General features: G+C 34.2%; 1 protein-coding gene across 1 annotated transcript in view; it reads left to right on the plus strand.

Annotated features, from left to right (window-relative positions):
* Window positions 1-27,303, plus strand: part of ADAMTS19 (ADAM metallopeptidase with thrombospondin type 1 motif 19) — a 265,672-nt gene that overhangs the window by 144,443 nt on the left and 93,926 nt on the right. The window contains exons 9-11 of the mRNA XM_063087880.1: window positions 5,328-5,468; window positions 6,954-7,104; window positions 23,521-23,622. Coding sequence (XP_062943950.1) covers window positions 5,328-5,468; window positions 6,954-7,104; window positions 23,521-23,622 — 394 coding nt within the window. The remainder of the gene's footprint in view (window positions 1-5,327; window positions 5,469-6,953; window positions 7,105-23,520; window positions 23,623-27,303) is intronic.

The raw sequence follows: 27,303 nt of genomic DNA on the forward strand, positions 1-27,303 counted from the left end.
TTGCTGACTTGATTTACTTAGCTTTTTGACTTGCTGATAGAAGTATATATTACATTGTTTTGTGCAAATTGAAATGATTTAAATCATTTAAAATATGAAAAGAAATACAAAAATATCTTGTATTTCTTAATATCTGAGTTTTTCTCCATGAACACACAAGAGTGAAATTACATCAAATCAGATATACCCACTGAATTATATGAAATTAAATATGATTTTGTAGAAATATAATCCACTTCCCGTTAGAGATTGTGATAGTTTTTTTTTCTTTTATTAGTTTTTCCACATAATATAAGGCTTTTAATGGGAAATATTATGTCATGAAAAATGTTTAATGTATTAAGCACAAAAAAAGTCTACTCTTTTAAAATATTAGTGTTTACAAATCAGATCGTTTCCAAATTATCCAGAAAATGTAATTCATAAGTGTTCTCTTCTCTAACTCTTTAAACATCAAAAGGGACCATCTTCAAACTCCAAATGCTTCTCCAGCTTTCCGCAGGATATCACAAAACTTCCTGGCAGGGACTTTTAAACAAGTTGAGAAGTTTTATAAGATAAAAATATTTTTTCAGTTGACTTGACAACCATGTACAATGTTAGTGGAGAGTTTATTTGCCCAAGGCTCTTTGTCAAAATGAATTTAAACTGAGATTATTAAAATGTAGCTTAATTGCACAGTGTGAGAAGAGGTGTTGCTAATGTTTTACTTACAGAATGTTTTCCATACAATGCATGCAACTTGGTTACAGGGCTGTACACATAAAGGTGCGTTTCTGCTAAAAGACCAGAGGCATTTAGAATTATTCAGAAAACAATAAATATCTGCAGAAATGGAGAATTTTGATCCAGAAAGAGAAGCACTATGGTGTGGTGTTTAGGGGTTTGTCTGGTTTAGCATCAGGCTGCCTGGTCTGAGTCATGGTTCCACCACTAACCTCAGCACCTTCCTCATCTGTAAAAGAGAAGTCATGATAATAGAAACATGATGGGGATATTGTGAGGATTAAATGATATCATCATTGTAAATGATTAATGTACTGACTGGCACAGATAAAGGTTCACAATTAATTGTTTTATTTCAAATATGTAGAATCAGGACTAAGTTCCAGATGTGTGGTTAAAAAAAGAAATCCTTATCCCAATTTAATGATAATCTTTTCTGTTGTGAGTTAAACAGCTTTAGGAAAATATAACTAACGGTAAACAATGCTCCAATCATCAGATCTCTCCATGGCTGAAGCAAATTTCTTACATGAGAATCAGGATCCCAAAAGGAAAATGATCATCTGGATGAGAGGTTGTAATCTTCCAAATTTGGAAAATCATATTACACTACTTTGGGAAAATGTCCAAATTGCTAAATCTTGGAAGCAGTTCCTCTCCTTTTCTCAAATGGACACGTTATTTAGGAAGTTTTATTATTCTCAAAAAGACCCGTTGCCTTTCAAAAATAATAGCATTTGTGTATGATTTGAAAAACTGCACCACCACGGATGTCCCACATGTCAAGTGGGTGGCCATTAATTAACGGGTCCCCCAGTGATGTGTGCTGCAGCCAGAATCCATGGGAGAGATGAGACAGGGATGCCAACAGGGGCTGCATCAGAGCCCTTTCATCAGTTTGTGAGATTGTGCTGTCTTTCCAATCTCTTATTTTAATTAAACATCTAAGCAAAGTAAATTCTTGCCTTTACTATTTTCATGTTTTTTCTTACGTCCACATTTACACCGAAGAAAGCAAATACAGCCAATTACCTTTAATGATAAGTTTATCTCTATGTGTCTTTTGACAAGTTAGAGTGGTACGATACAGTTTCTCTAGTTTAACGCCCCACTGTAAGGAATTATTATGGATTCCTACTATATTTCAGGAACTGTGCGGGAACTTTACATCATTCTCATGCAGTCCTCGCAACAAATCAGGCAGGAAAGTTTAACAGATGAGGAGATTGAGGCCCATTTATTTATTTATTATTATTTAACTTGCCTCTGGTGACATGAATGAGGGGAAGATAGAGAGATTAAATCTCTCAGTAACTGCAGTGTATTTTCACCCTACCCCTGGGATTCTATCAGTTGAATTGGTTCATAACTATTCTGTGTAATCTCTTTTCCTCTTTACCTTCAAAGTGTGAGACATTTGCTTTCTATTTTCTCTGTCAATTATTCCATTAATGTGTGTTGATGCAGATCCTATTTGAAGATAGTTTTTAGAATAGAAAAGAGAAATATGATTCAACAGTGAAGTTTTCCTACGCTGAAACTGAAAAGTGATATTCAATAATGTATTTTTAGTTTTATTGAGACCAGAATTTTCATAGCCAAACTTAGCAGACATAGTAATATAATTACTGTTAATTTATTAATATGGATTGAATTTCTTTGTTTCTTCCATACCATTTTTGTCTTTCAAAAACATATTTGATCATAACAATTTTGACTCAAATTTTTAATTTTTCTCAATAGAGTATAGCTTGATAGTGTTGAAAAATTTTATTTCTACTTGAGAAGACATAGATAGCTTACTTGTGATTTCCTGCAGCAACTTCTATAAAAAATTCTTTTATTAGTGTTTTAAAATACGACATAGATATTCTTGTAAATTTTTCATTATGAAAGACAATTCTACTTATTATCTAGACCATAAAGGGAGGAGAAAAGAGAACACTGGACCAGCCTGCCGTCATCTCACACTTAGCATGTACAAAAAGAACTTCTTTTTTCTGCTTCTTCAGTGTTAACTCTCATTCATGAATTACGATTTTAGTGGCATATCATGAGAATTCATAAGAGATTACACTCGTGTGTTGCTTAATGATGGGGATGGGTTCTGAGAAATGTGTCATTAGACAATTTTGTCATTGCGTGGAAGAGTATTATGAAAGAGAACAGCAATGAGGTTTGCTACTATCTACACTGGCCACTAGTTGCATGAGCGTGGGTCCTCTAATTGTTACTAAGTCTCTCTGTGCCTCGCTTTCTTCATCTGTTAAATGGAGATTAGAATAATACCACCCCCAGAAAGTTATGAGAATTAAATTACAGGTTAGGATTGTGCCTGGCACTCAGCAAGCACTCAGTGAGTGTTAGCTAACTTTTATTAACTATTATTTTGCTATTGGGATGGGTGGGAATCAATAAAAAATGCAACAATTCTAAATTAGGCCATAACCCATTCACTTGGGGTCAGACCTAATGTGTCAAATGCTTGGCTTTCTATCTTAAAGGTCTGGACTACCTTTTGGGAGGGGCACCCTGTGGGTAAGCTAGACTCCTCCTCAGCATACTTTGCAGTAGGCTTGTTTACATCAGCATCACCACAAACATGTGAGTAATGTATTGTGCTACGACGTTAGAAAGGCTACAGCATCACTATAAGAATTTTCTGATAAGAATTTTCAGCTTTATTATAATAGTATGAGGCCACTGTCAGATATAAGGTCCATCATTGACTGAAAATGTCATGCAACATGACTGTACATGAAATTTTTTCTGAAATGGAAGTGATTTTGTATGATGGCTTGATTCAGATTTCAACATGGGTTACAGATTGTAATTGCTTTATGCCAGATTCTTAGATGAAAAAATCCTTGTCCTACAGAATTTGGAGAGTTAACCAAAAGTAAAAATGTGTAATGCAATGTAGAAAACACTGTAACAATGTTATTCATGGAACCCTATGGTGAGAAAAATAGGAGGTACAACTAGGTGAGGTAGAGGTTAGTGAAAGAAGACCTGCCAGAAGTAATCTGCATTTATCTTGAAGATTAAGTAGAATTGGTCCAAGCAAAGAAGCTAAAGGAAAGGCACCTTCAACAGGGTGCGGGGTGGGGAGTGGAATCACAGATGCCCCATGCTAGTCACGTGAGTTCTAGAGCCAGCCTCCTTGGTTCAGACATTACTACTTTCTAATTTCCCATTGTATAACCTTCTCATCAGCAAAATGGGGGTTATAATCATTTCTACCCCATAAGTTTGTTTAACTTATAAAGCCCCTTATATGGTATATAATACATACAATATGCTAAATAACAATTAGTAGCAAGAAAATAAGAAACAACGTAATGTTTGGGAAACTAAGTCATCTCATATTGCTGAACAGAAAATGCAATAAATGACATGGAAGAAGATAAAGGACTGTGTATCTTCTTAAAAGAGCTGGAAATTGCCATCAGGGTCATGACAAAGCAGAGGGATGGCAGAGTCAGCTGGTGTTTTAAATAGACCTCACTGGGGTAGGGCAGGTTGAGGGGAAAGGGGAATGTTAATAAATACGAGAGGCACAGAACCCAGTTAGAATACCATAAGTATCCATTCAGACTCTCTGTTTAGTAATAATATTATATAATCCTCTTTAAATAACAATAGGAATAGGAAGGAGATGACAGTTGAGAAAAATATTTAGAAAGTAGAATTGGCAGAGCTTGCCCATAATACTTTGTAAGTAAAATAGCCTGGGTAATAATTTTGGAGAGGAAGGAATAAGTGATGACCTGAAGATTTTTATTTGGCAGACTTAGTGCTAGAGAAAGTATAAAAAAGAGAAAAAGAGAGAAAGAGAATACTGTAAATAGAGGTTTGAAAGAGAAAGTAAGGAGGGCAGTCTTTAGATATGTTGAATTTAAGATGTTTCTAGAATATCCTTTTAGAAATAAGTCAGATTTTTAGAATAGAGTTTCAACAAAATCAGCATTCACTAGAAAAGATGAAGATGGCCAAGGATGTGAAAAGTTTCCCAGGGACAATTTGTGTTTTATGAGGTGGCTGGAAGAAGTAGATAGGGAAGATGCAATAGTAGATTAATAGTTTAATGCGGTTTCAGAATTTGACAAAAATTTGATTCAGGCAAGAGCAAGAATCTAGTGTGTTAAATAGAAATTTACTCTTTCTATGTTTCATACATACTCTATGCAAAGGACATATATCTATAGATCATTTTGGTATAGGTGACCCAACCATGTCATTTTGTAGATTCATTGGGGAAATGTTTTTTATTAAATAAAAATGTTGACCTTAAATCTTGATAACAAAAGATAAAAAATAAATGATCTGAAATCTAATTTTATTTTGACACTAATTTTTTTAAAACAAATTTTCTTGATTTGATCATCACACGTTGTACACAGGTATTGATATTCAACTCTTATGCCACAAATATATGTAACCGATTATGTTTCAGTTAAAAAAAAGCATTCTCCTGGGGAAAAAAATGAATTTTCCCTTGTTTTAAGTATTTTTAACTGTTACTTCATTGCAGTTATGAAAAGTTGAAAAGTAACATTTAGTTAATGTGCTTTTAAAATTTTAATTATATTCTGAATCAGCATGGGCATTAATCATGACAATGACCACCCATCATGTGCTGATGGTCTTCATATCATGTCTGGTGAATGGATTAAAGGACAAAATCTTGGTGATGTTTCATGGTCTCGATGTAGCAAGGAAGATTTGGAAAGATTTCTCAGGTACTGAGGTCACTTATTATTGTTGCATTGTGAATGTTTATGTGTGCCTGCTTTCTTTACCAACCAGGGAAAGCAGCATGGCAGAGTGGAAAGGTGGCCAGAGTAGAAATCAAGGCATTCGATTCTCATCCTGGCTCTTTATTGACTCATGGCGTAGATTGAGACAGGTTATTTAACTCATCTGCTTTTCAGTTTTCACATTTTTCATGTGGCAAGATGATTTGTAAGACTGAAAAATTGTTATAATGATAAAAACTGTCAAAACATTTAATTGCCTCTTCAATGTTTCCCAGTGGGAATGTTCTCATTGCTTATCACTCAGCACATCTGTCATTATCACAAAGAGTCTCTTTAACAAATTCTTCAACTTTTCATTATGATACTTCTCCACTCCAAATATTTTTTCATTAACAAATAGTTTGCACCATTATAACAGTCCTTGGTGCTCTTGTTTTCCACCTTTAAGGGCAGTAACAATTAGCGTCTGTCTGGTTGGAAAAAGAAATGAAAAATATTACTATTTTTCCAGTTTCCTTTTAAAGCCCTTGTTCCTTTGATAATAGAAGGAGCAGCTGAAACAGGAGGTAATATGCAAAGTGGTTAGAGAAATGGTTAAGGTATCCGAAAGAAGTCTAAAGAAATATAGCAACACCTAGCGAGCTCAATTCACTAGACAGATGAACATTATTCATTTTTTCATACCCTTTAAATGGGCAAGCCTATTTATTCTATTAAATGGATATAAAATCTACAAAAACACAATGTTTATTACAGTACCATAAATCAGTTCTGAAATATATGCTGTGCAATATATTCTTTGTATGCTCTTTGTCATCATAGTCTAGAGAAGAACACTCAGATCATGCAATATTTTGAACACACCATCAGTAGCTGTTATCAGTAGCCCTTCAGTAGGCCCTAATGAGTTCCTAAGGAAGACGCAAGAGTTTGTGTGGCTGCCTTCCAATGAATCAGGACTCTAATCAAATTAAATGTCACTTTATTAATGGAAGTGTATTATAATGTTAAATACAAAAAATGTATGTACTATTAATACTCAGCTGAGAATGCTTTCCATGCATTCTTTAAATTCCCAAGTATAGCTTATTTCTTATCTTCACACATACTTTTGGGCAAGTGACTCCCTGAGTCTGAGCTTCTACCTCTTATAAATGCATAAAAGAATACCCACCCCACAGGGTTATGTATATTAGCTGAGTTAATCCATATGAAAGGGCTTTATAAGTCAAAGAATTCTGTTTACTTGAACTTATTATTATTATTTATGAGGATTATCTTAACTAATTAGAAATAAATTATTTTCATATATGGGATAATTTCTATGAGCATTTAATAAAAGAGCTTATAAATAAAATTAAAAACATATTTTTAGTATTATAAAAATGCTTGTTGTTACTATACTAACTAACCATAGTAATTTTTTACATTGAATTCAAAGTTTTATACATATCTGCATATTGCCAGGTCAAAGGCCAGTAACTGCTTGCTACAGACAAATCCCCAGAGTGTCAGTTCTGTGATGGTTCCTTCCAAGCTGCCAGGCATGACATACACTGCTGACGAGCAGTGTCAGATTCTCTTTGGGCCATTGGCTTCCTTTTGTCAAGAGATGCAGGTAAGCATTGTGTCCAGGTGGGATTTTTTAAGTGTTCACATTCATTGTTCAGAAGTACTAATTGCAGGAGGGAAAGCTGACTTCATTTTAGAGTTTGTGGGCCAAAAGCACCCCAATACTTGAAAGAAGGTTTTCTAAGAAAAGGTTTGTACATTTTTTCCCCTTGGGCTTTAGAAATGATAGAAATAAGTCATGGGCATTTAATAAAAGTCAGTAACGAAAGACCCAATTTTTTGTGCTTCGAAAATTACACTGAAGTCAGGGAAGTATTTGTATTACGTTAGTTCAATGTTTCTATTTAAAATCTTGTACTTTCTTACATGGTTACTAGGGGTAAATGCAATAAAAACGATATATGAACATGTAACTGTGGAGAAGGAGCTATATCTTTCAACCCTGAAAATAAATTTTTAAAACTATTTCTGGTAATTTGCATCTCATGAATTTTCATAATAATAAAAAATAAATAAAATATGTTTTTTATGAATAAAATTAGAGAATGCATTTCTAATTTCTAGAGGAAAAGGGTACATGTATAGTGGTAAACTAAGCAGTGCCTGTATATTAGTATTCAAATGGTGAATAATTACTCAGAGAGGACAGTTGTATCAGGTCTATAAAATCTAAAGGGTGAAACACAATGGCCTTCTAGATATAAGAATTTTAGCTCTATTTACCCTTTTTTCTTTCTTTTCTTCTCTTTCCTGCTGCCCATCCCTGTCTGCCCTTCTCCTCCCACCTCCTTCCAACACACACACACACACACACACACACACACACACACACACACAGGCACACACACTGTACTTCATGAATAAACCGATAGCCATATGAAAGTAAATTGGTTGAGTATCCCTGAAACGTAGCTGTATTTCTCCCTGCCAAAGTTTCTGCGATTGCCTCAAAGGAATTTGGCTTTCTTGAAGATAAAACTGTTTTAAGTAACTGGCAGCCTAATTAAAACCCCTCTTAAGGAAAAGAACTTACAACGTTATGGAATGTTTTATGCTTTCTCTGCTTTGTAGTTCTTATCAAAAGAGTTGTGCGTTTGTTTATTATTGGCTTATCAATCTCACACACTAGTGTATAAGCTCCATGAGGGCAGAGTGCATTTCCTCCGCATCTAGCCCAGTGGCTGAAACAACAGAATAGGCACTCAGTGAATGTTTGATTTAAAATTAAAGTGAGTGAATGTATGAAGGAGTAGGAGCTGCATCAAATGTGACATGTGAAAGGCTGTATAGAGGATAAAACTCATCTGGCAATGGTGGAGCTCCAAAGGACCTGGTGTAGGCATGTGATTGTGACCCGATCCTCAAGGATTTACATATGGCACCGCCATGGATCCTTGGAACTCAGCAGCTTGTCTGATAATTATGACAGTAGCCAGCTTTGGTTCTGTAAGATCTGTTCCTGATACCGCTGTAATGTCATCTTCTAATCTCCTTCACTCTGCTCTCACCTCCAGGTCTTTAGACAGTCAAAAGTTTGGGCACAGTCTTCTTTCTTAAATCTTAATGGTAAAGTGAATTTTTTGAGATATGTAAGGTGGGCTTGTAAGCAGACATTTTTACATGCTGAAATTAACACTGCTTTGGACAGCAAAGTTGGCTGTCTATGGTTACCATTGTAGGAGTATTATGTAGGAGAAGGTTTCATTTATATGGTGTGGAGAATTGCTGGAGCTGTTAAATGGAAAATGTTCATCTTTTATAAAGCACCCCAAGCATTAGAAAAACTCAGATGATCAACCACAACCATGGTTTTGGTAAATTTTAGATTACTTTTCATAAATACTATTTTTAAAAGCTTTTAGTAATTATTTTAATGATGCATTGCAGTTAGTTAAATTTTACTAGCACCATTGCACAATATTTTGAACTCTAAATATCTGCCATGTGGTATGTTAAATTATTTATGTTTATGATCTAATTTGATTCTTATAATGATTATATGCCATAGTTATTATCCAACCCTGTTTTACAGATCAGCAATTTGAAGCCTGGAGAAGTTAACAGGTCCAAGTTCCTACACCTAATGAGAGGGAGTCTTAGATGCAACTCAGATATGTCTAAATCCAAAGAATAGAATACATGTGCAGTTGCTGTGCTCTACTGTCTCTTAGGAAACCCAAACTTTTTAACATATTATCCTCTATATGCAAATATCCTTAGATCAGATCCTGTGTTTAATCTAAATTCCTTTTGTCTCCTGTAACACCTGTACCATCAAGGTTAAAAAGTATCTTAATTGATTTATTTTATTTGTCTAGGCTATTTGCTCTGTTTATATGGTTATTTCTTACTAACCCACCTGCACAGATTTTTTTTTTTAATCTCTGAAACTGGAACGGTTTATTGTTTTGTTTTTGTTTTTTAAACCCATGTTTCTCAATACTCAATATACGAGGATGTTACCTTGTTTTAAACTAGACATTGTGCAAATAAAGTTTAGTTTTAGGTTTTAGGTATCCAGAAATGTTCTTTTTTCCTCTCAGATTTTATATTCCAACCCCAAATTAGTACAACATGCAAAGTATAGGAACTAGATAGATAGAGCCTTAGAAGAGATTATTCACAGATTTACTGATTGATTTGACAAATACTTACTGAGATGCAACTACTTGCCAGGCACTGTGTTATGCACTAATCAGCATGAAACAAAGACCCCACCCTGATGGAACTTACATTTTAGGCAGAGGAAACAGACAATAAATATATACATATTTGTTATGTATAATTGTTACGGAGAAATATAAACTGGGGGATGGGGAGATATGGTGCTATTTTATATAGGGTGACCTGGGAAGGCCTTCTAGAGAAAGCGACATTTGCTTGGAGATCTAAGGGAAGTGAAAGAGCAAACCATGCACTTATCTTGGCAGTAACATAGCAAGAAGAAACAAAGAAAAACGCCCTGATATTCTGTTTTGGTCAAGTTTTAAGTTTGAGATGCCTATTAGACACCCACATAGAGATGTAAGCAGGTGCAGGATAGGTATATATTTGGAAGTTATGAACAAGTAGATGATATTGAAGACATGACACTAAATAATAACACTAGGAAGTGAGTTAAAAGAGAGAAATGGTGCAAGGACTGAGACCTAGGTCACTGCAATATCTAGACTTTAGGAAGATGAGGAGAAAGTGACAAAACTCTGAAGAAATCTGTTGAGATAGAAATTGGACCAAGACAAATTAAGATCCTGGAGGCTAAGTGAGGATGTTTTCAAAGAGTGATCGGCTGTGTCAAAAGCTGAAGGCAAGTGAAATAAAATGAAGACTAAGAAGAGATGATCAATGTTTTTTTGTTTGTTTGTTTTTTCCCCCTAAAGGGCTTGACACACTGTTATTTGGAGCTATCTGGAAATTCCTGCATACATAATAAGTGTCAGGAGGTATAACTTAAAAGTGCAAGGTGAAATAGTTGTATATGTACGATATTGAATAATTCTGTTTAAGCCACACACATATATACCTTCAAATGGATCCATGAGGAGTCACCATACCTGCCAATCTGTCATTTAAGTTCTGTACAAATCTCCTAGAAGGTAAACTCAATAACATCAGAGGAGTTGTCAGCTCTTTTTACCTCTGTGCATGCTCAGTAAGTATTTATTGAATGGATAGTGAATCAATTGAATGATGGAGTTATGATTCTAAATTTTGACTCATATAAATACTTGATTCTCAGATATATATCAAGATAATATGATATTAATTCAATATTATGTTCTAGTATTAAATATTGTAGAATATTTATTCAATGACTACATAAAAGCCAACTTGTAAGGGCAGGTAGCTTATACATGATTTAATCAGATATCTTTATGACCATCCCATTTCCAATCAGTTGTAAGTAAATATCAAGTTTCATGGAGCAAGGTTTCACAGCAACCTTAAACATGTATGTTTCTAGTAGAATATTAGAAACAATATAACTCTTAATCTGACAGTAGCAATTGGTCCATAGCATCTGAATTAGGTATTTCTCATCCATACTCGTAAAGAGATATTTAAACACTAGCACTAGAGACACCAACATCGCATAATGCTGATATAATTAATTAAATAAATTTACCCTTAGGATAACAACTTTCATCTGCAAAATGTGTGAAGACACAGATGTAGCGATCCTTGTGAAACATCTTGACCCCCAGCAATAATAGCTCACTCTTCTGCATTCATTTGCGGAATTAGTGACTAACTTCTTGTGTGGCCTTGTTTCCAACTTCTAAGCATTGGTGCCTTCAGGCCATCTAGCATCTGCTGCTGAGCCAGCTCCAGCTGTATCGAGTCATTGTCATAGCTTCCTGAAATTACTTAGCCTGGCTGAGAATATTGAGGTATGGAAGGATGTTTCCCTAGAAGCAATAAGAAGTGGCCCTGCAAGAGTAACTTTTTTTAAGAAGAAAGTGTGGTAAAATTGAAGACCTCCAGGAAACTTAAGGTCTTGCTTTTGTTTTTGGACTAGGCACATTGTGAATCGCATACATATTAAATGTGTAGAAAACTTTCTAATATGATTGAATCATATGATGACTTAAAACATTGTCATGGAAAGTTTCAGTTTTACATTTCTCCTATATCTACTTGATTCATCAAAATATGTAGGACTTTCTAAAACCTCTCATTTGATCCAATAGGGTACCTTATGAAGAATTCTAGAAAGCTGAGTCTCTGTAATTTGGCATTGTGAAAATCTAAGAGCAACAGAAATTTACACGGAAAAAGGCTTAACATGAGAAAATTGGAGGACACACACTACGTGATTTAAGACTTATTGTAGAACTGCAGTAATGAAGACAATGTGGTGGTGGCAAAAGTAGAGATTTAACTCATCAATGGAACACAATAGAGCCCAGTTATTGACTCACATATATGTAGAACTGATTTTCAACAAAAGTGACAGGGCAGTTCAATGTGTAAATGAAAGCATTTCTACAAATTACTCTGGACAACAGGCTTTTCATCTTTTAAAAAAATCACCTCATATCAAACACCACAATTAATTCTAAATGTATTAACATAATTATACTCTAAGTGTATGAAATGTGAAATCTACAAAACTATAAAACCTCAGGAAAATATAGAGGAAATATTTCTTTGATAGGACATCAGAAGCATGAACCATTAAAAAATAAAACAAAGGAAATTATAGTTTGCAATTTATCAAATAAAATGATTTTCTCTTAGGAAAACTGTTTAAAAAATGAAAAGGCAAACTATAGAACAGGAGAAAATATTTATAATGTGTATATTTGATAAAGGACTGATGTCCAGAATATATAAATAACAACAAAAGACTAAGCAATCCAATATAATAGGCAAGACGTTTGAACGGATAATTTAGAAATGAATATACACAAATAGCCAACAAGCTCCTTAAAAAGATGCTCAACATTGTTAACACTGCATCAAGAAATTCAAATTTAGCCTATAAAGAGCAATGTTTACATACCCATTAGAATGGCTTAAGTTTAAAGGATTGAAAGTACTAAATTATTGCTGATGATATAGAGCAACTGGAGTTCACATATAATGCTGCTAGAAATGTAAAATGGAACAACACTTCAGAAAATTTTTAGGTGCTTTTTTTTAAACACTCAAACATTGACCTACTATATGATCCAAACTTTCCACCCCTAGATTCAAAAATATACTCTGTATGATTTTATATTTTTAAAGTTATTGAGACTCATTTATAATTTGCCCAGGTGGATATACCATATGCATTAGACAAAATGTATATCTGCAATTGTTAGGGTTAGTATTCTATGAATATTAATTAAGTTGAGATGCTTAATTGAGTTGCTCAGATCATCTGATTTTACTGATTATTTGTCAAAATGTTCTATTAATTGATAAAATTGGGCATATAAATACCCTTATATGGTTGTATTAATTGTCTACTCTTTAATTATTTCAGATTTTGATTCTTACCATTTAAAGCTCTGTTGTTAGACACTAATACAGTTATTATTGATATGTCTTTCTGATGAGTTGAGCCTTTTTTATTACAGAAAGTTCCTCTTTATCACTGGTGGCACCCACCCTCTATACTAAAGTTTATTATATCTGATATTAATCTGATTTTGTGTGCTTACTTTTTGTGTAGTGTAACTTTTTATTTTCATTTACTTTAAATTTATCTATTTGCTTATATTTAATGTGAGTTTCTTGTAGTAAGCATATAGTTGAGTCTTGTTTTTTATTTATTCTGATAATTGTGACTTTTTAATTGGGATATTTAGCCCATTAATGCTTAATCATTGACATGTTTGGATTTAGGTCTGGCGTTTTATATTATGCTTTCTATTTTAACTCTGTATTTCCCCTGATCCCCTTTCCTGCTTTCTTTTTTTGTATTTCTTTCTTTTTTAAATATTATTTGAACGCATTTTAGGATTCTATTTTAATTTATATATTACATTTTTAGCTATCTCATTACCTGTCTTAGACATCTGGTATGGTTCTAGGTCTGGGATCATGAACTTTTACTTAAAGGCCAAGACAGTAAATACAAGGGTACTTCAAAAAGTTCATGGAAAAATAGAATTAAAAGATAATATTAATCTTTCCATGAACTTTTTGATGTATTCTTATATATTAGGCTTGTTGGCAATACAGCTTCTGTTGCACCTCAAATCTGCTGTTCTAGCTCAAATCAGCCATAGATAATACATAAACGAATGAGCATGGATATTTCAAAGATGTTCCTCTGTCTTCTCTTCTTTACAGTTTATGATGAGAAATGTACAGTCTTTGAATTGTCATTTCCATGTAAGTAATTTGTTGTTTTTCTCTGTGTGCAAGATACTCTATCATTGGTTTTCAGAAGTTTGACTGTCACATGTCTAGTTATACTTTTCTGCATATTTGTCCCATTGGGGGTTTGTATTAGTCCTTTTTCTGTTCCTTATAACAGAATACCTGAAACTGGGTAATTTATAAGAAAGTGAACTTTATTTCTTACACCTTAGGAGGCTGGGAAATCCACAGTCCAGGGGGTGCATCTGACGAGAGCCTTTTTCTGGGTGGGAACTCTCTCCTATGGCAACTCAGGGTTTCACATGGCAAGGATGTCAAGAGCTCAAGAGCTAACCTTCTCACTTGCTCTCCTTATAAAGCCATCAGAACCACATCCATGACGACCCATTAAGCCATCAACTCGTTACTCCATGAAAGGTTCAATCCATTCATGAGGGCAGTCCTTGAGATCCAATCATCTCCTTAGGCTGACTTTCTACCACCATATTGGAGGTTAAGTTCCAACATGAGTTTGAGGTGACGTCCAAACCCATAAGGGTTTGTTGAACCTCTTAACTTTGTAAATTTGTGTCTTTTACCAAATTTGGGCAGAAATTTTTAGTGATCATTTTTTTAAATACTTTTCTATGTCTCCACTTCTGCCTTTCACATTCTGAGAATGCAGTTATACACAGTCAAGCGTTTGATATAATTTCACGAGTTTCTGAAGTTCTTTCATATTTTTAGTATTTCCTCTCTCTCCTTCAGATTAGATAATTTCCCTTGACTTATTTTCAAGTTTACTGAATCTTTCCTCTCTCATTTCCATTCTGCTATTAACTTCATCCAGTGAATTTTTTATTTCATCTAGTGTATTTTTCACATCTAAAGGGAAAATTTACATTTAGTTCCTTTTTATTTCTTTCTTGAGGTATCTTTTTATTCATTACAAGCCAATTCCATTTACCTCATTGAGTATATTCATACGCCAGTTTGAAATTTTATGAAAATTGCAACATATGTGTCATCTAAGGGGTAGAATTATTTATTTTCTTTTTTTGTTTAGAAAGGTTCACATTCTGATGGCTCTTCATAAATCAACAGTTTTGAAGTGTATACTTGAAATTGTTACGTTATGTTGTACAGCAAGGATCAGCAAACTATGGTCTAAGGACTGGCTATGTGTTTTTGTAAATAAAGTTTTACTGGAACACAGTTATACTCATTTGTTAACATATTCTCTGTGGCTGTGTTCAAGTTACAATGCCATTTTTGAATAGTTTCAACAGAGACCATATGGCCCACAAGCCTATAATATATACTGTTTGGTGCTTTACAGAAAAAGGTTTGCTGACCCCTGTTGTAGAGTCTCTTCATTCTGTTATATTCCTCCAAAGAGTATTTTAATTTTTTTGTTTTCAGACAACTAAATTTGTTAGAATCAAACTGGAAACATTTTTTCATGTACTGTAGGCAGCAGTTAACACCTTAGATCAGTTCACTCTTCCCTTATCTGGGCTATTTGTAGGGTTCCCCATGTATTTATGGGTCAGGTGACAAAAAGAGACATAGGCTCCTCAGATTTTCTTCCCTCTGGGATTCTTCTTCCTTCAGTTTTTGGCAGTTTTGACCACCTCAGGATCTGCCTTTTTAAGTCTAGAAATATGGCATTTTTTCTACTATGCTTTAGCCACCCAATGTCAGGCCACAACCATGGGTAACTATCAGGCCAAAGCTACGAAGACAATGAACTCACCTGTGATGATTACTTCAGTTCCCCTCAAAAATTTACCTATCTTTGTTCACTCCTCAGAAGCCTCAGAAAGTTAGTTATTACATTCTTTCCACAGTTTATAGTTGTTACCTACAGGATGGCTGGTCTTCTGGGAACTTAATCCACTATTCCAGAAGGGGAATCTTTTTATTTTAATTCTGGATCATTTTTCTTTCATGTATTTTAAATAGTTTCTTCCTTCTTTTTATTCTTTTCTCTTCTATGGGCCTTCCCTTAAGTAGATATTAACAATTCTTCTCTCTCTTGATTTCTTCTTATTCCTTGACTTTAATACTTTTTAATGTGTTTGTTCTATTGAAGAGTCCCATAAAGCTTGCTACTTCATTCATTGACTGTGCATATGAGACATTTTTCTTCCCATGCCTATTACTCAATTTCTGCCACTATCAATCTTGAAGTGCATAAAATAGAAGAAGTGAAAGAGAAGACATCAAACTTATTTAACTTGCAATGGCCAAATCTTCTCTGTTAAGGGATAAAGTTTCTAGGACATAAGTGAGCTATGTTTCTCTTATTTCTTGCCACTAAAATGAAAGTTTATAATTAATGCTTATAATCCAATTATTGTTACTTTGTGTAGTCAATATTTATTTAGATGTATTCTCATTTTTTTCAGTCTCTTTGCTCACCATTGTTTTTCAGTCCTTTCCTATGAGATCATATTACTTTTTCTTAAGGAACATAGTTTAGAGACACCTTCTGTGCAGATGTATTGGTGGTAAGCACTCAGTTTTTTGTTTCTTTGAAAAGGTCCTTATTTAACATTCTTGAAGAAAATTTTAGCTGAGTTCAGGAGTATAAATTGACAGTTTTTATTTCCTCTCTCTCTCTCTCTTTGAATACATTATGCATTCAGTGCATTCACTTCTTTACATTGGTGCCTAGATATCATTTTTGCCATGTCCCAATCTTAAAAGGAAACTTTCAATATTTCACTATTTCTTATGATGTTTGCTGTAAAGATGCCCTTTAATTGTAAAGAAATTTTCTTCAATAACTAGTTTACTAAGATTTTTTAAAATGAATGTTAAATTTGCACCCGTACTTAGTATTCACAGATATAAAAATCATTGAGTTTTAAGTTATTGATATGTTTGATTACATTAATCAAATTCTTAATATCAATCTAATGTTGTATTCTGAGGAAAATATCCAACTTAGTCATGGTACATTACATTTATGTATGTATTGCTGGATTCAGTCTATTAAACTTTGTTTAACAAATTTAAATCTACGTTAGAGATAGATCACTATTTTCACTTTCTTTCAAAATCCCTGTCTGATCTGGGTAGTAGTGTGCCCTCTTTTTCTTTTCTCTAGAGAATTTATGTGAGTTGAAAACCTAAGTTCCTTGAAAGATTGCCAGTTTGGGGACCAGATATATTTTCTACGGGAAGATTGTTAACAATCACTTTTAAGAATTTCATGGTTAGAACTGTTCAGCTTTTCTATTTATTCTTGGGTCCATTTTAATAAGTTTTAATTTTCTAATATTTCTCTATTTTAAATAAGCTGTCAAGTTTTAGGATAATACAGAAAAAGCAAGGAGTTACATGTCCAGGAATTAATTATGACTTCCATGTATGCACAATTAAGATTGCTTTACTTTAACATAAAATTTCAGAACATCTTAATGGAACTACTCGCTATAAAGAAAGACATGGATACAAGTTATCTTTCAAGATAAATTTTATGATATTTGTACATGAACAATCAACCTTCCATTTAAATATATAGCTTATTCATGTAAACATTGTAAAACCCTCCTTGAGCTAAACATTCAAATTTTTATTATATGCTTTTAGTGATCTCTTTTCATTATAGAAGAATAAAAAAAAATTGTACTATTTTAATTAGATTGCTAGGCAATGCTGAGTTCTACATTTCTGTTGTGAATTCTTAATCAAAGCACTTTAAGTTTTAAATTTCTTTTCTTAACTGACATATTAAGTGGTTCAGCAACTAAGTCAAAAGAAATGTTCAGCTCACGCCTGGATAACGTTTTGTTCTCACTCCATAGCCCACCTGCCTCTTAGAAAGGGCTTGTGCTGCAGAGCTCTAATGTCACACATCTGAGGCATTCCACTTTTCAAGGTGAAAACAGTTCATACATACCATTTTCTTGCCTTACTTTTGACAGTTTGGTTTGAATTCTTGAATCTGACTTATTTTAAAGACTGAGGATATCATTTACTTACCACAGATCTCTAGATGTTCAGGACAGAAAAGGTAAAAGAGATGTCTATGAGAGATTTATTCCAAGCAACAATGCTTGCCTTGAAAAGCTGCCAGATTTGCTTTTATGCTCTCAGTGTCTCAAGTGGAAATCAATTAGAGTGCCTGCTGTTTTGAATAGCAGATAATGGCCGAAGGTCAGAATTTAGACCACCAACAGTGCTCAACAAACAAGTATTATTGTAAAACTACAGTGTAGAAGATTTGCTCAGTATGCATGGGTTAGCTAATGAACTTGACTAAAATGATGCTTGTTTTAACACAACTAAGATAAATTGAGTATAAGGAAAGCAAACTTGTTCTTTTGGTGGGAAATTCCACACTTGACACCATGATTATAAAACATCCTTGACAGAAAAGTCTTAGGGAGTGAAAAACTTTTAGGAACTAAAATTCTCAGCTTAGAAATCTGTAAATTCAAATAGAAATGTGTGCATAAAAGCATATAATGAACAATTGGCCTCTGTTTATTTTCAGGACTCTAATATACTGCAGAAGAGCAAATATGAACGGGCTTCAAAAAGTTCATGGAAAGATTCATATTATCTTTTAATTCCTTTTTTTCATGAATGTTTTGAAGTACCCATGTATGATTTATTCCTTAAAATAATTTCCTAGATGAATTTTTGATATATGTTATGTGCAAATAAACACACATTAGTAAAGCTAAACGCCATCCTAAATATAATAAGATATGTTTGTGTGAAATATTTTGAAGCAGAAAATGTCTGTCACAGCAGATAAAATAAGGGAGATAGAAAATATCACACTCTCAACATCAACTACTGAATTTTAAGAGCTTACAAACAGTCCAGATATCTAAAACATAAGAAAATAATATTTTATTTATTTATTTATTTTTACCAAATTATGCTTTATTAATATTATTTTTTTACATTCTATGATGTTACAGAGCAGGTGGGAGGGAGTGGGAGAGGAGAAAGGGAAAGGAAATGGCATGGAAGAAGGAGGAAGGAGGAGGGGTGGGATTGAGGCCTGTGGTAACCCCCTCATTCCCACAGGGGAGACCAACAGGTTTCCAGTGGTAGCTTGGTCCTTGCCGTGCTGGGGGCAGATGTCAGGGGATGTGGCAGAAGCCCTTGCTCCCACCACCCCAGCTTGAGAACTTGGGACCCTTCTTGCTGCAGCTCGGTGGTTGCCGCTGGGATGATTGAGAGTGTCAGGGGGGCATGGTCTAGGCCTCTGTCCCCAACCCTCGGTACTGGTTGTAGGTGTCAGGGGTCACAGCTGAGGCCCCCAGCTCCCCTTTCTGGCTTGGTAGCCCAGGGGACTTCCAGTCCTTTAAGGTGTTATAGGTGTTCTTTGGTGAAATGAGACCTTAACTAGTTAATATCAAACTTTGTCTTTAGTTGTGAGTACTTTGTTTCTTCTTTCGGTTCCATGGTGGATTATTTGCTGTTCCCACCACTTAAACTCTGTGCTGGAACTGATTTGTTGTCCTTTTGCTTACTTCTAAAAAGGGGGAACTACCCGTGAGGACCAATACTTGAGCTCTGTGGTTGAGCTAAATTGCTGCTTTTCTGCTGATTCCTTAGGGAAGGCTTTTTGTGCAGCTTAGGTTTTAATGGTTGACTTTATAGGTACTTCTGGGTCTAGTGAGAACCAGTGCACCTAGGTTATGTAGAAACACTGGTCTGGGCCTGAGTGTTTTCATCACACTGCACCCTCTGCAATTCTTTATTACTGACCAGTTCCCTCTGAGTGGTCCTATGCTGATTGGGGGTCAGATTGGCTATCCTTGCTGTGCCCCAGTGTGCTCCCAGTGGGCACGTCTCCCCCACTGCCGGTGCTCCAAACACTTCCCATGGGACAGGCCATGCTCCAGTCCCTTGCAATGACTCACCAACCTCTGAGCAGCTCCTTTTTTTTCAGTTGTTGTGGCTCCTTGCTCCTATGTGGGTCCATGGGAACCCTATTAGTGGTCTTGCTGGCTTGGAGGACACCAAGGCTCTTTTATCCCCTGCTGCCTCCAAGCAACTTCATACAAAGGGCACAGCTTTGGCTTTTGCCAGCTCCTGCTCCATGCACTCAGCAGCTCCAGCCTGGAAGTGGCCAGGATTCCAAATGGTCAGAGCTATTATTTCTTTCTCTCATCATGGCTTCTCCTGCCTTCGTGCACTCCACAGGTCTCTTCTCCTCTTCCCCTGAGCTCTAGCGGCCCCAGCTTGGCTGTCTTTGCTTGTTTATAGTTGTAAATTAGCTGATTTATGGGAGAGAGTGACAGTGGCGACTGTCTATTCTGCTATCTTGACTGAAGTTGGAAAATAATATTTTAGAATTTGCGACAAGTTTAGTATTAGGAGTTGTTAACATACCTATTTGATAAATTAGTTTGAATATATTCTTCCCAACATATTCAATAGATTTGGGTCATTAGTTAACTTTTATTTTTCAGTGATTGAACACCACCACCAGAATAAGCCTCCTATAATAGCCTTTATCTTATCAACCTTCTCGTCTACTTCTAAGTGTCGTCCTTTTTCCCACAAATATGGAGTCGCTAGTCCTTGCTGGTTCTTCCATCTTTTCAATCTCAGTTTTCACTGCTCTCTTTCATTATATACTTATTCTGCATTACTCTTGCCTTCTGCCTTTTAATGACTATGCCTTTCACGTTGCCCCTATTCTCCTCCACCGTGTTCTCCAGGTATCTGGATAGGTGGTAACACAATCATCTTCACTACCTGTTAATACTGTAATCACCATTAAATGTCCCTTAGGGATTTCACATTTCTGTGCAATTCTTAACAGTATGCTTGTGTCTAAAAAATTTCAACCATCTTGCATAAATAGAAAGTCTTTAAGAATGTGCCCATGTGCCTTATCATATCTGTGTCTCTGGGCTGGCCACAATTATACCTGTGGCTAAGGTTTCTGACAATTTTCTGTCTTGTGTTTCCTCAGAGTTCTCTTCTTTCATTGATACCATGTCTCAGCTGTTTTATCCCAGTATTTTTTTAATGTCTCATTATTTTTTCCCTCAACAAAGTTCATTGTATCCTGAAGATCTAAACTCATTCATACTGAGCTAAAAACTGTTAGAACTGACAAATGAGTTCACTAAAGTGCAGGATACAAAATCAACATACAACAATCAGTAGCATTTCTGTCCACCAGCAATGAACTAGTGAAAAAATAAGTCAAGAAATCAATTTCCAATTTCATTTCAGCTACCAAATAAACAAAAAACAGGAATAAATTTATCCTTGGAGGTGAAATATTGTACAATGAAAACTAGAAAACAATGGTGAAGTAAATTAAAGAGGAAACAAAAAGTGGAAAGGCATTCCATGTTATGGATTGGAAGAACTAACATTGTCAAAATGACCATACTACCCAAAGCAATCTATAGATTCAATGCAATCTCTATCAAAATACCAATGACATTCTTCACAGAAATAGAAAAAACAGTCCTAAAATTCATATGGAACCACAAAAGACCCCAAATAGCCAAAGCAATCCTGAGCAAACAGCACAAAGCTGCAGGCATTACACTACCTGACTTCAAAGTATACTACAAAGCTATAGTAATCAAAACAGCATGATACTATCATAAAAACACATGCATGGACCAATGGAACAGAATAGAGAACTCAGAAATAAGTCCACAGGTCTACAGCCAACTGATCTTTGACAGAAGTACCAAGAACATACTTTGGGGAAAGGACATCCTCGTCAATAAAAAGAGCTAGGAAAACTGTATGTTCATATGCAGAAGAAAGAAACTAAAACCCTATCTCTCACTGTATGCAAAAATCAACTCAAAATGGATTAAAGACTTAAATGTAAGACCTGAAACTATAAAACTACTAGAAGGAAACTTAGGGGAAACACTGTAGGACATTGGTGTAGGCAAAAATTTTATGGAGAAACTTCTAAAGCATAGGAAACAAAAGCAAAAATAGACAAGTGGGATTATATCAAATAAAAATGTTCTGCACAGCAAAATAAACAATCATACACAGCAAAGAGGCAACCAGCAGAATGAGGGAAATATTTGCAAACTATTCATCCATCAAGGTATTAATATCCAGAATATGCAAGGAACTTAACAGCAAGAAAGCAAATAATCGAATTAAAAAATGAGCAAATGACCTGTACAGCATTTCTCAAAAGAAGACATGCAAATGGGCAATAGGCATATGAAAAAGTGCTCAATATCACTAATCATCAGGGAAATGCAAATCAAAACCACAATGAGATGTCATTTCACCCCAGTTGGAATGGTTATTACCAAAAAGACAAAAAAATAACAAATGCTGGTGGGGATGCAGAGAAAGGGGAACTCTTTTACACTGTTGGTGGGAATGTAAATCAGTACATCCACTATGGAAAACAGTTTGGAGGTTCCTGAAAAAACTAAAAATAGAACTACCATATGATACAGCAGTTCCACTGCTAGGTATTTATCTAAAGGAAAGGAAATTAGCATACCAAAAAGATATCTGCACCCCCATGCTTATTGTAACACCGTTCACTGTAGCCAAAATATGGATTCTACCTAGGTGTCCATTGACAGACTAATGAATGACAGATGAATGAATAAAGAAAATGTGTTATATATATGCAATGGAATACTACTCAGCCATAAAAAAGAATGAAATGTTGTCATTTGTGGTAACACGGATGAGCCTTGAAGACATTAAGTGAAATAAGTCAGACACAGAAATACAAATACTGCATGTTCTCATTCATATATAGGAACTAAAAATAGGCTGAACTTTTAGAAGTAGAGAGCAGAATTGTGATTACTAGAGACTGGGGAGGGGGAGGTGGGAGAGTGAAAGATTGGTGAATGGACACAAAATTATAGCTAGATAAGAAAAACAAGTTCTAGTAGTATATAGTAGTGCTGAGCATTTATAACTAATAATTTATTTTATGTTCTCATGTGGCTAGAAGAGAGGAGCTCAGATGTTCACATCACAAAGAAATGATAAATTTTTGCAGTGATGAATTGCTAATCACCCTGATTTGATCATTGTACATTGTGTGCATGTATTCAAATATAACTCTGTACCCAATAAATATGTACAATCTGTGTGTTTCAATTAAAAATAAATTAATTGTTTTAAAAAATAAATGACTGATAATTTATAAAAACATACTCATTAAGGGTCTCTGTGTTGTGTGAAGGGTCAAGGCTATATGATGAAATAATGAAGTCCTAACCATGATATTTAAGCAAAAACAGCAGAAGTGAGGATAGGCTTTAAGGTAGGAGGCACTGAATTCATACCACAAACACAAGCACTTATTCTTCCAGCCTAGTTCATATCATAATATAAAGAATGATTTTTAGCTTAAACTTTACTGTAATATCTACATAATTTTGCATAACCATATGTGTTTTATTTAAACAATGTTTAAAAGATTTAATTTTATTAAACAGATTTTCTATTGTTATACATCAATCTTCCCATCTCTATAAATAACCCGTATAACTATTTCGATTATAAGTTTAATATTAAAAGTACCTAAAGCATATTTTTCTTCAAATAATTTCTGTTGTTCTATCAAAAATAGCTTTCTCAGCTATTATTTCTAAGAATTATTGGATTAACCTAAAAAAATGTGACACCTTCCCCTTATTAGTTATTGTGCCCTTGTTTCCAGCATGTCATTTGCACAGGATTATGGTGCAAGGTAGAAGGTGAGAAAGAATGCAGAACAAAGCTAGATCCGCCAATGGATGGAACTGATTGTGACCCTGGTAAGGTAAGTCATTTGTGTTGCCTGAATTTAATGAGAATATTGTATGAAACTTCAGGAACTTGTATTTTCTCTTGCTAGTTACATAAGTATTCATCTTAACACTGATGTAGTAGTTTCAGTATATACAAAAATGTTAGCATTTTATCTATTTTTAATTTTAACTTTTATATTTTTTAAAATCCATGGTTGTTCTGTTAATATTGATATGGTTGGGTTTTTTAAATTGTTTTTCATCATGATAATGTAAGGGTCAGATATATGCATTACTTTAACAAAAAAGTGAATTCATAATTTTATTTAAATTAAACAGAAATAAAATAAGCACAGATAATAGCATGAATGGTAAAACTTCTCAGAGCTGATGAATTCTTTCAGGTATAAAATATTGTCTCAGGATAGTAACTGAGTATAATTTTTCCTTGTCAGCCTAAGCTTAATAAGTAAAATATTCCCATTGACATTTGGAGATTAGTAAATATTTGGCTAAGTAGCTTAACTTAATGTGCTCCATAAGCTATAGGAAATTATTAGTATACATTTCCAGATCAATTAAAAAATAATTTTCCTTTGATGTATATGCAGTAGGCAGAACCCATGTGTACTTATAATTATGGTTAATTTAATCAAAAGATAAAAGGACAATAGTTTACATAATTTTCTAACTTGTATACTATGAAGGGAAAGTGGAATGGTTACCACTTTACTCATTATTAGTAAGATCAGAATTACTGCCTCTGAAGAACAGAAAATGAACAGCAACGTAAAAATGTACAGATTACTGGGGGTGAATTATCTGGGGAAAAATTAAGTTATTTGAAGTGCTAGTTTAATAATACGTAGATTTGAAAAATGAATGGAAATCCAGCAATTTTACTTCTAGAAAATTGTCCTAAGGAAGTGTGTACAAAAATGCACACAAACACACAAAGATGCTTATATAAGGATGCAGTTTGCAATGGTGATAAAGGAGAAACAACAAAAATATTCATCAGGAGAGGAATGTCTACAAGGTAGCGGTTAAAAAAATGAGGTAGGTATATATGTACTAACATGAAGAGATCTACAAGACACATCTGTTAGTACAGAGGCATGTCAGAAAAACTGATACTTTATAATACATTTGAGATTTAAGGAAAATTGTTTTTACACAGATGTGAATACACACACAGATAAATTTTAAAACGTAGAAAATGGTTTGAAAATATATGAAGGGTCATCAAAAAGTTCATAGAAGGATTTGTATTATCTTTTAATTCAGTTTTTCTGTCAGCTTTTTGAAGTACCCTTGTATATTCCAAACTGTAATTAGTAGTTACTTCTCAGAAGGGAAGTAGAATTGATGGATGGGGGTATAGCAAAGGGAGGTGTGGGTAAATATAGCTTTTCTTTTTTTCTTTTTTTTTTTTTTTTTTGTCTTTTTCGTGACCGGCACTCAGCCAGTGAGTGCACCGGCCATTCCCATATGGGATCCGAACCCGGGGCGAGAGCGTTGCTGCGCTCCCAGCGCTGCACTCTCCCGAGTGCGCCACGGGCTTGGCCGTAAATATAGCTTTTCTGCAGACATTTCGGGATTGTTTTACATAAGCATGTAGTCATTTATTACTTCTATGATTTATCTAATTAAAAAAGGAAAAATGTACAAATTGCTTAAACCCAAACTATTTTTTAAAAAAGACTATAAATGATTTTTTACTAGATAACTAGCAATTGGAAAATGGTTCCTTGGAGGGAACTTCTGTGAAGTATCAGTCAATTGTTTATAAAAAAATATTTTTCTATGAGCTTACAGAGTCAGAATTTGGGTCCATTTTATTTTTTTTAGAATTATACACAAAAGTACAACATGTGTACTCATATGTAAGGCAGGTCTCATGATAATATAATGAGTAATTCATTGCTTGAATCATAAAACTCTGCACCAGCAATACTTGTTATTATCCTTGAAACACAAAAGCAGTAATATACAGTAATAAAAGCTGAATGATAACCAAACATTCAGCCATAAGTCCTCAAAAACTATACAACTCATTTGTCTTACTCAGTTGTTCTTTACCTGTATAAATTCTCTTCATTTTGTAATATGGCGTTTTCTCCTATGATTTTTTTCTCATGTTTGTGATACTTTGCATTCTTGAGATCTCTGAAATAAACTTATTCTTTCAGCAATTAAAACTATAATTACTCCTCAAAATTAAAATGCTATAATTGTGTTAATGGTATTCTTTTAGAGGTGCTGTAATGCTTTGCATATTGAAATAACTAATGAACTTCTCAGTTCCTCAGGCCATGTGGGCTTCTTCAAAAACCCATCTGTTCCAGCTGTTGTAGGAGCCATCATGAAATACTTTCCAACAATCTGCTCTTGTGTGCAGTAGTGCTAAAATATGTGAACACTTGCAACCTCGCACTAAACACTGCAACATCAGTACATCGCAAACCAAGAAACAAAGTTGGGGATTTTGTTATTTATAACACTCTAGTGATGTAAAGCTGTATAAACCTAGTTCTTCTAAAAGTATATAATTAAGTCTGAGAAGGTTCCTGCAGAATTCTATGATTCAAAATGATTGTGAAGATAGAGATTTATATATCATTTATAGACAGCATTTTCCAAATTAAAAGCAACCTGTTTTCTTTCTTCTTTTCTTTTTATACCATCATCTTTGTACAATTTCTATCATTTTCACATATACAATACAAATGTAAATGTATTGACATTTACATTTAACAGATTAAAGGGTTGATAAATAATTTAGTAAAAACCAATAAATGTATGCTTTTCACTTACAGTATTTGCTATGAATGGAGAGATGGGCAGAGAAAGAAAATTACTAATTTACTAAAATTGTAGACAGTTTTGAAGGATTCTACATATTATTTTAGTTATTTACTTTCCTGAATTGGAATTCTTAAAATTGCCATCATTCTTCATTATTGGAAGTAGTGAAGACTGTGATATCTAACAATCACAGTGGGCAAATATAGAGAGCTTTCTGCCTACCTGCCTCCTCTTCTCTCTTCCACAATGTATGTACAGGATTTGGTTAGTGAATGACCAGACTCTTTTGACATCTTCATGGACCTCTTTGAATCGTGAGTTTCATGAACTTTTTAGACATGTCCACATAAAAATTTGGGAGCATAGAAATATAATCAGTATTTTTTGGGTCATGTAATGTCTCAAATAATTTATGTTAACATTACATATTTTTTCAATATTTTCATAGTGAATTGGTATATAAGATAAATGTTGAGGTTTTTAAACCACGTGTAATATCTTTTTGAAGACAAATAACAAATATTGTATGAAACAAAAAATGCTAAAAACTTTATGGAAAGCATTATTAGGATCATTTTATATACAAATCCAATAGTATATATCATATAATATTTAAACAACATTTAACACTTTCCTCAATGTTGAAGCACAGTACCATCTAGAAGACACAAAAGCAGGTTCCTCCTGGTTTCATACAGAGATCTGGTTACCTGCAAGGTGACAAATTTTAAATATTATGCTATGCTTTCTTTAAACTTCATTGATTTGTGTATGCAAATTAGCTTGCATAAGTTTCCAGTTCTCTTTATCTGCCAGATATGGTCTAGTTTAAAAGATGTGCGAGTGTAGATCCCAGTCCTTCCCAGCATGTTTTTAGTCCTCTATGAACTCTAGTTCAGCCGTTC

This window comes from Cynocephalus volans, chromosome 2, assembly GCF_027409185.1.
Source record: "Cynocephalus volans isolate mCynVol1 chromosome 2, mCynVol1.pri, whole genome shotgun sequence".
In the NCBI taxonomy this organism is placed as follows: Eukaryota; Metazoa; Chordata; class Mammalia; order Dermoptera; family Cynocephalidae; genus Cynocephalus; species Cynocephalus volans.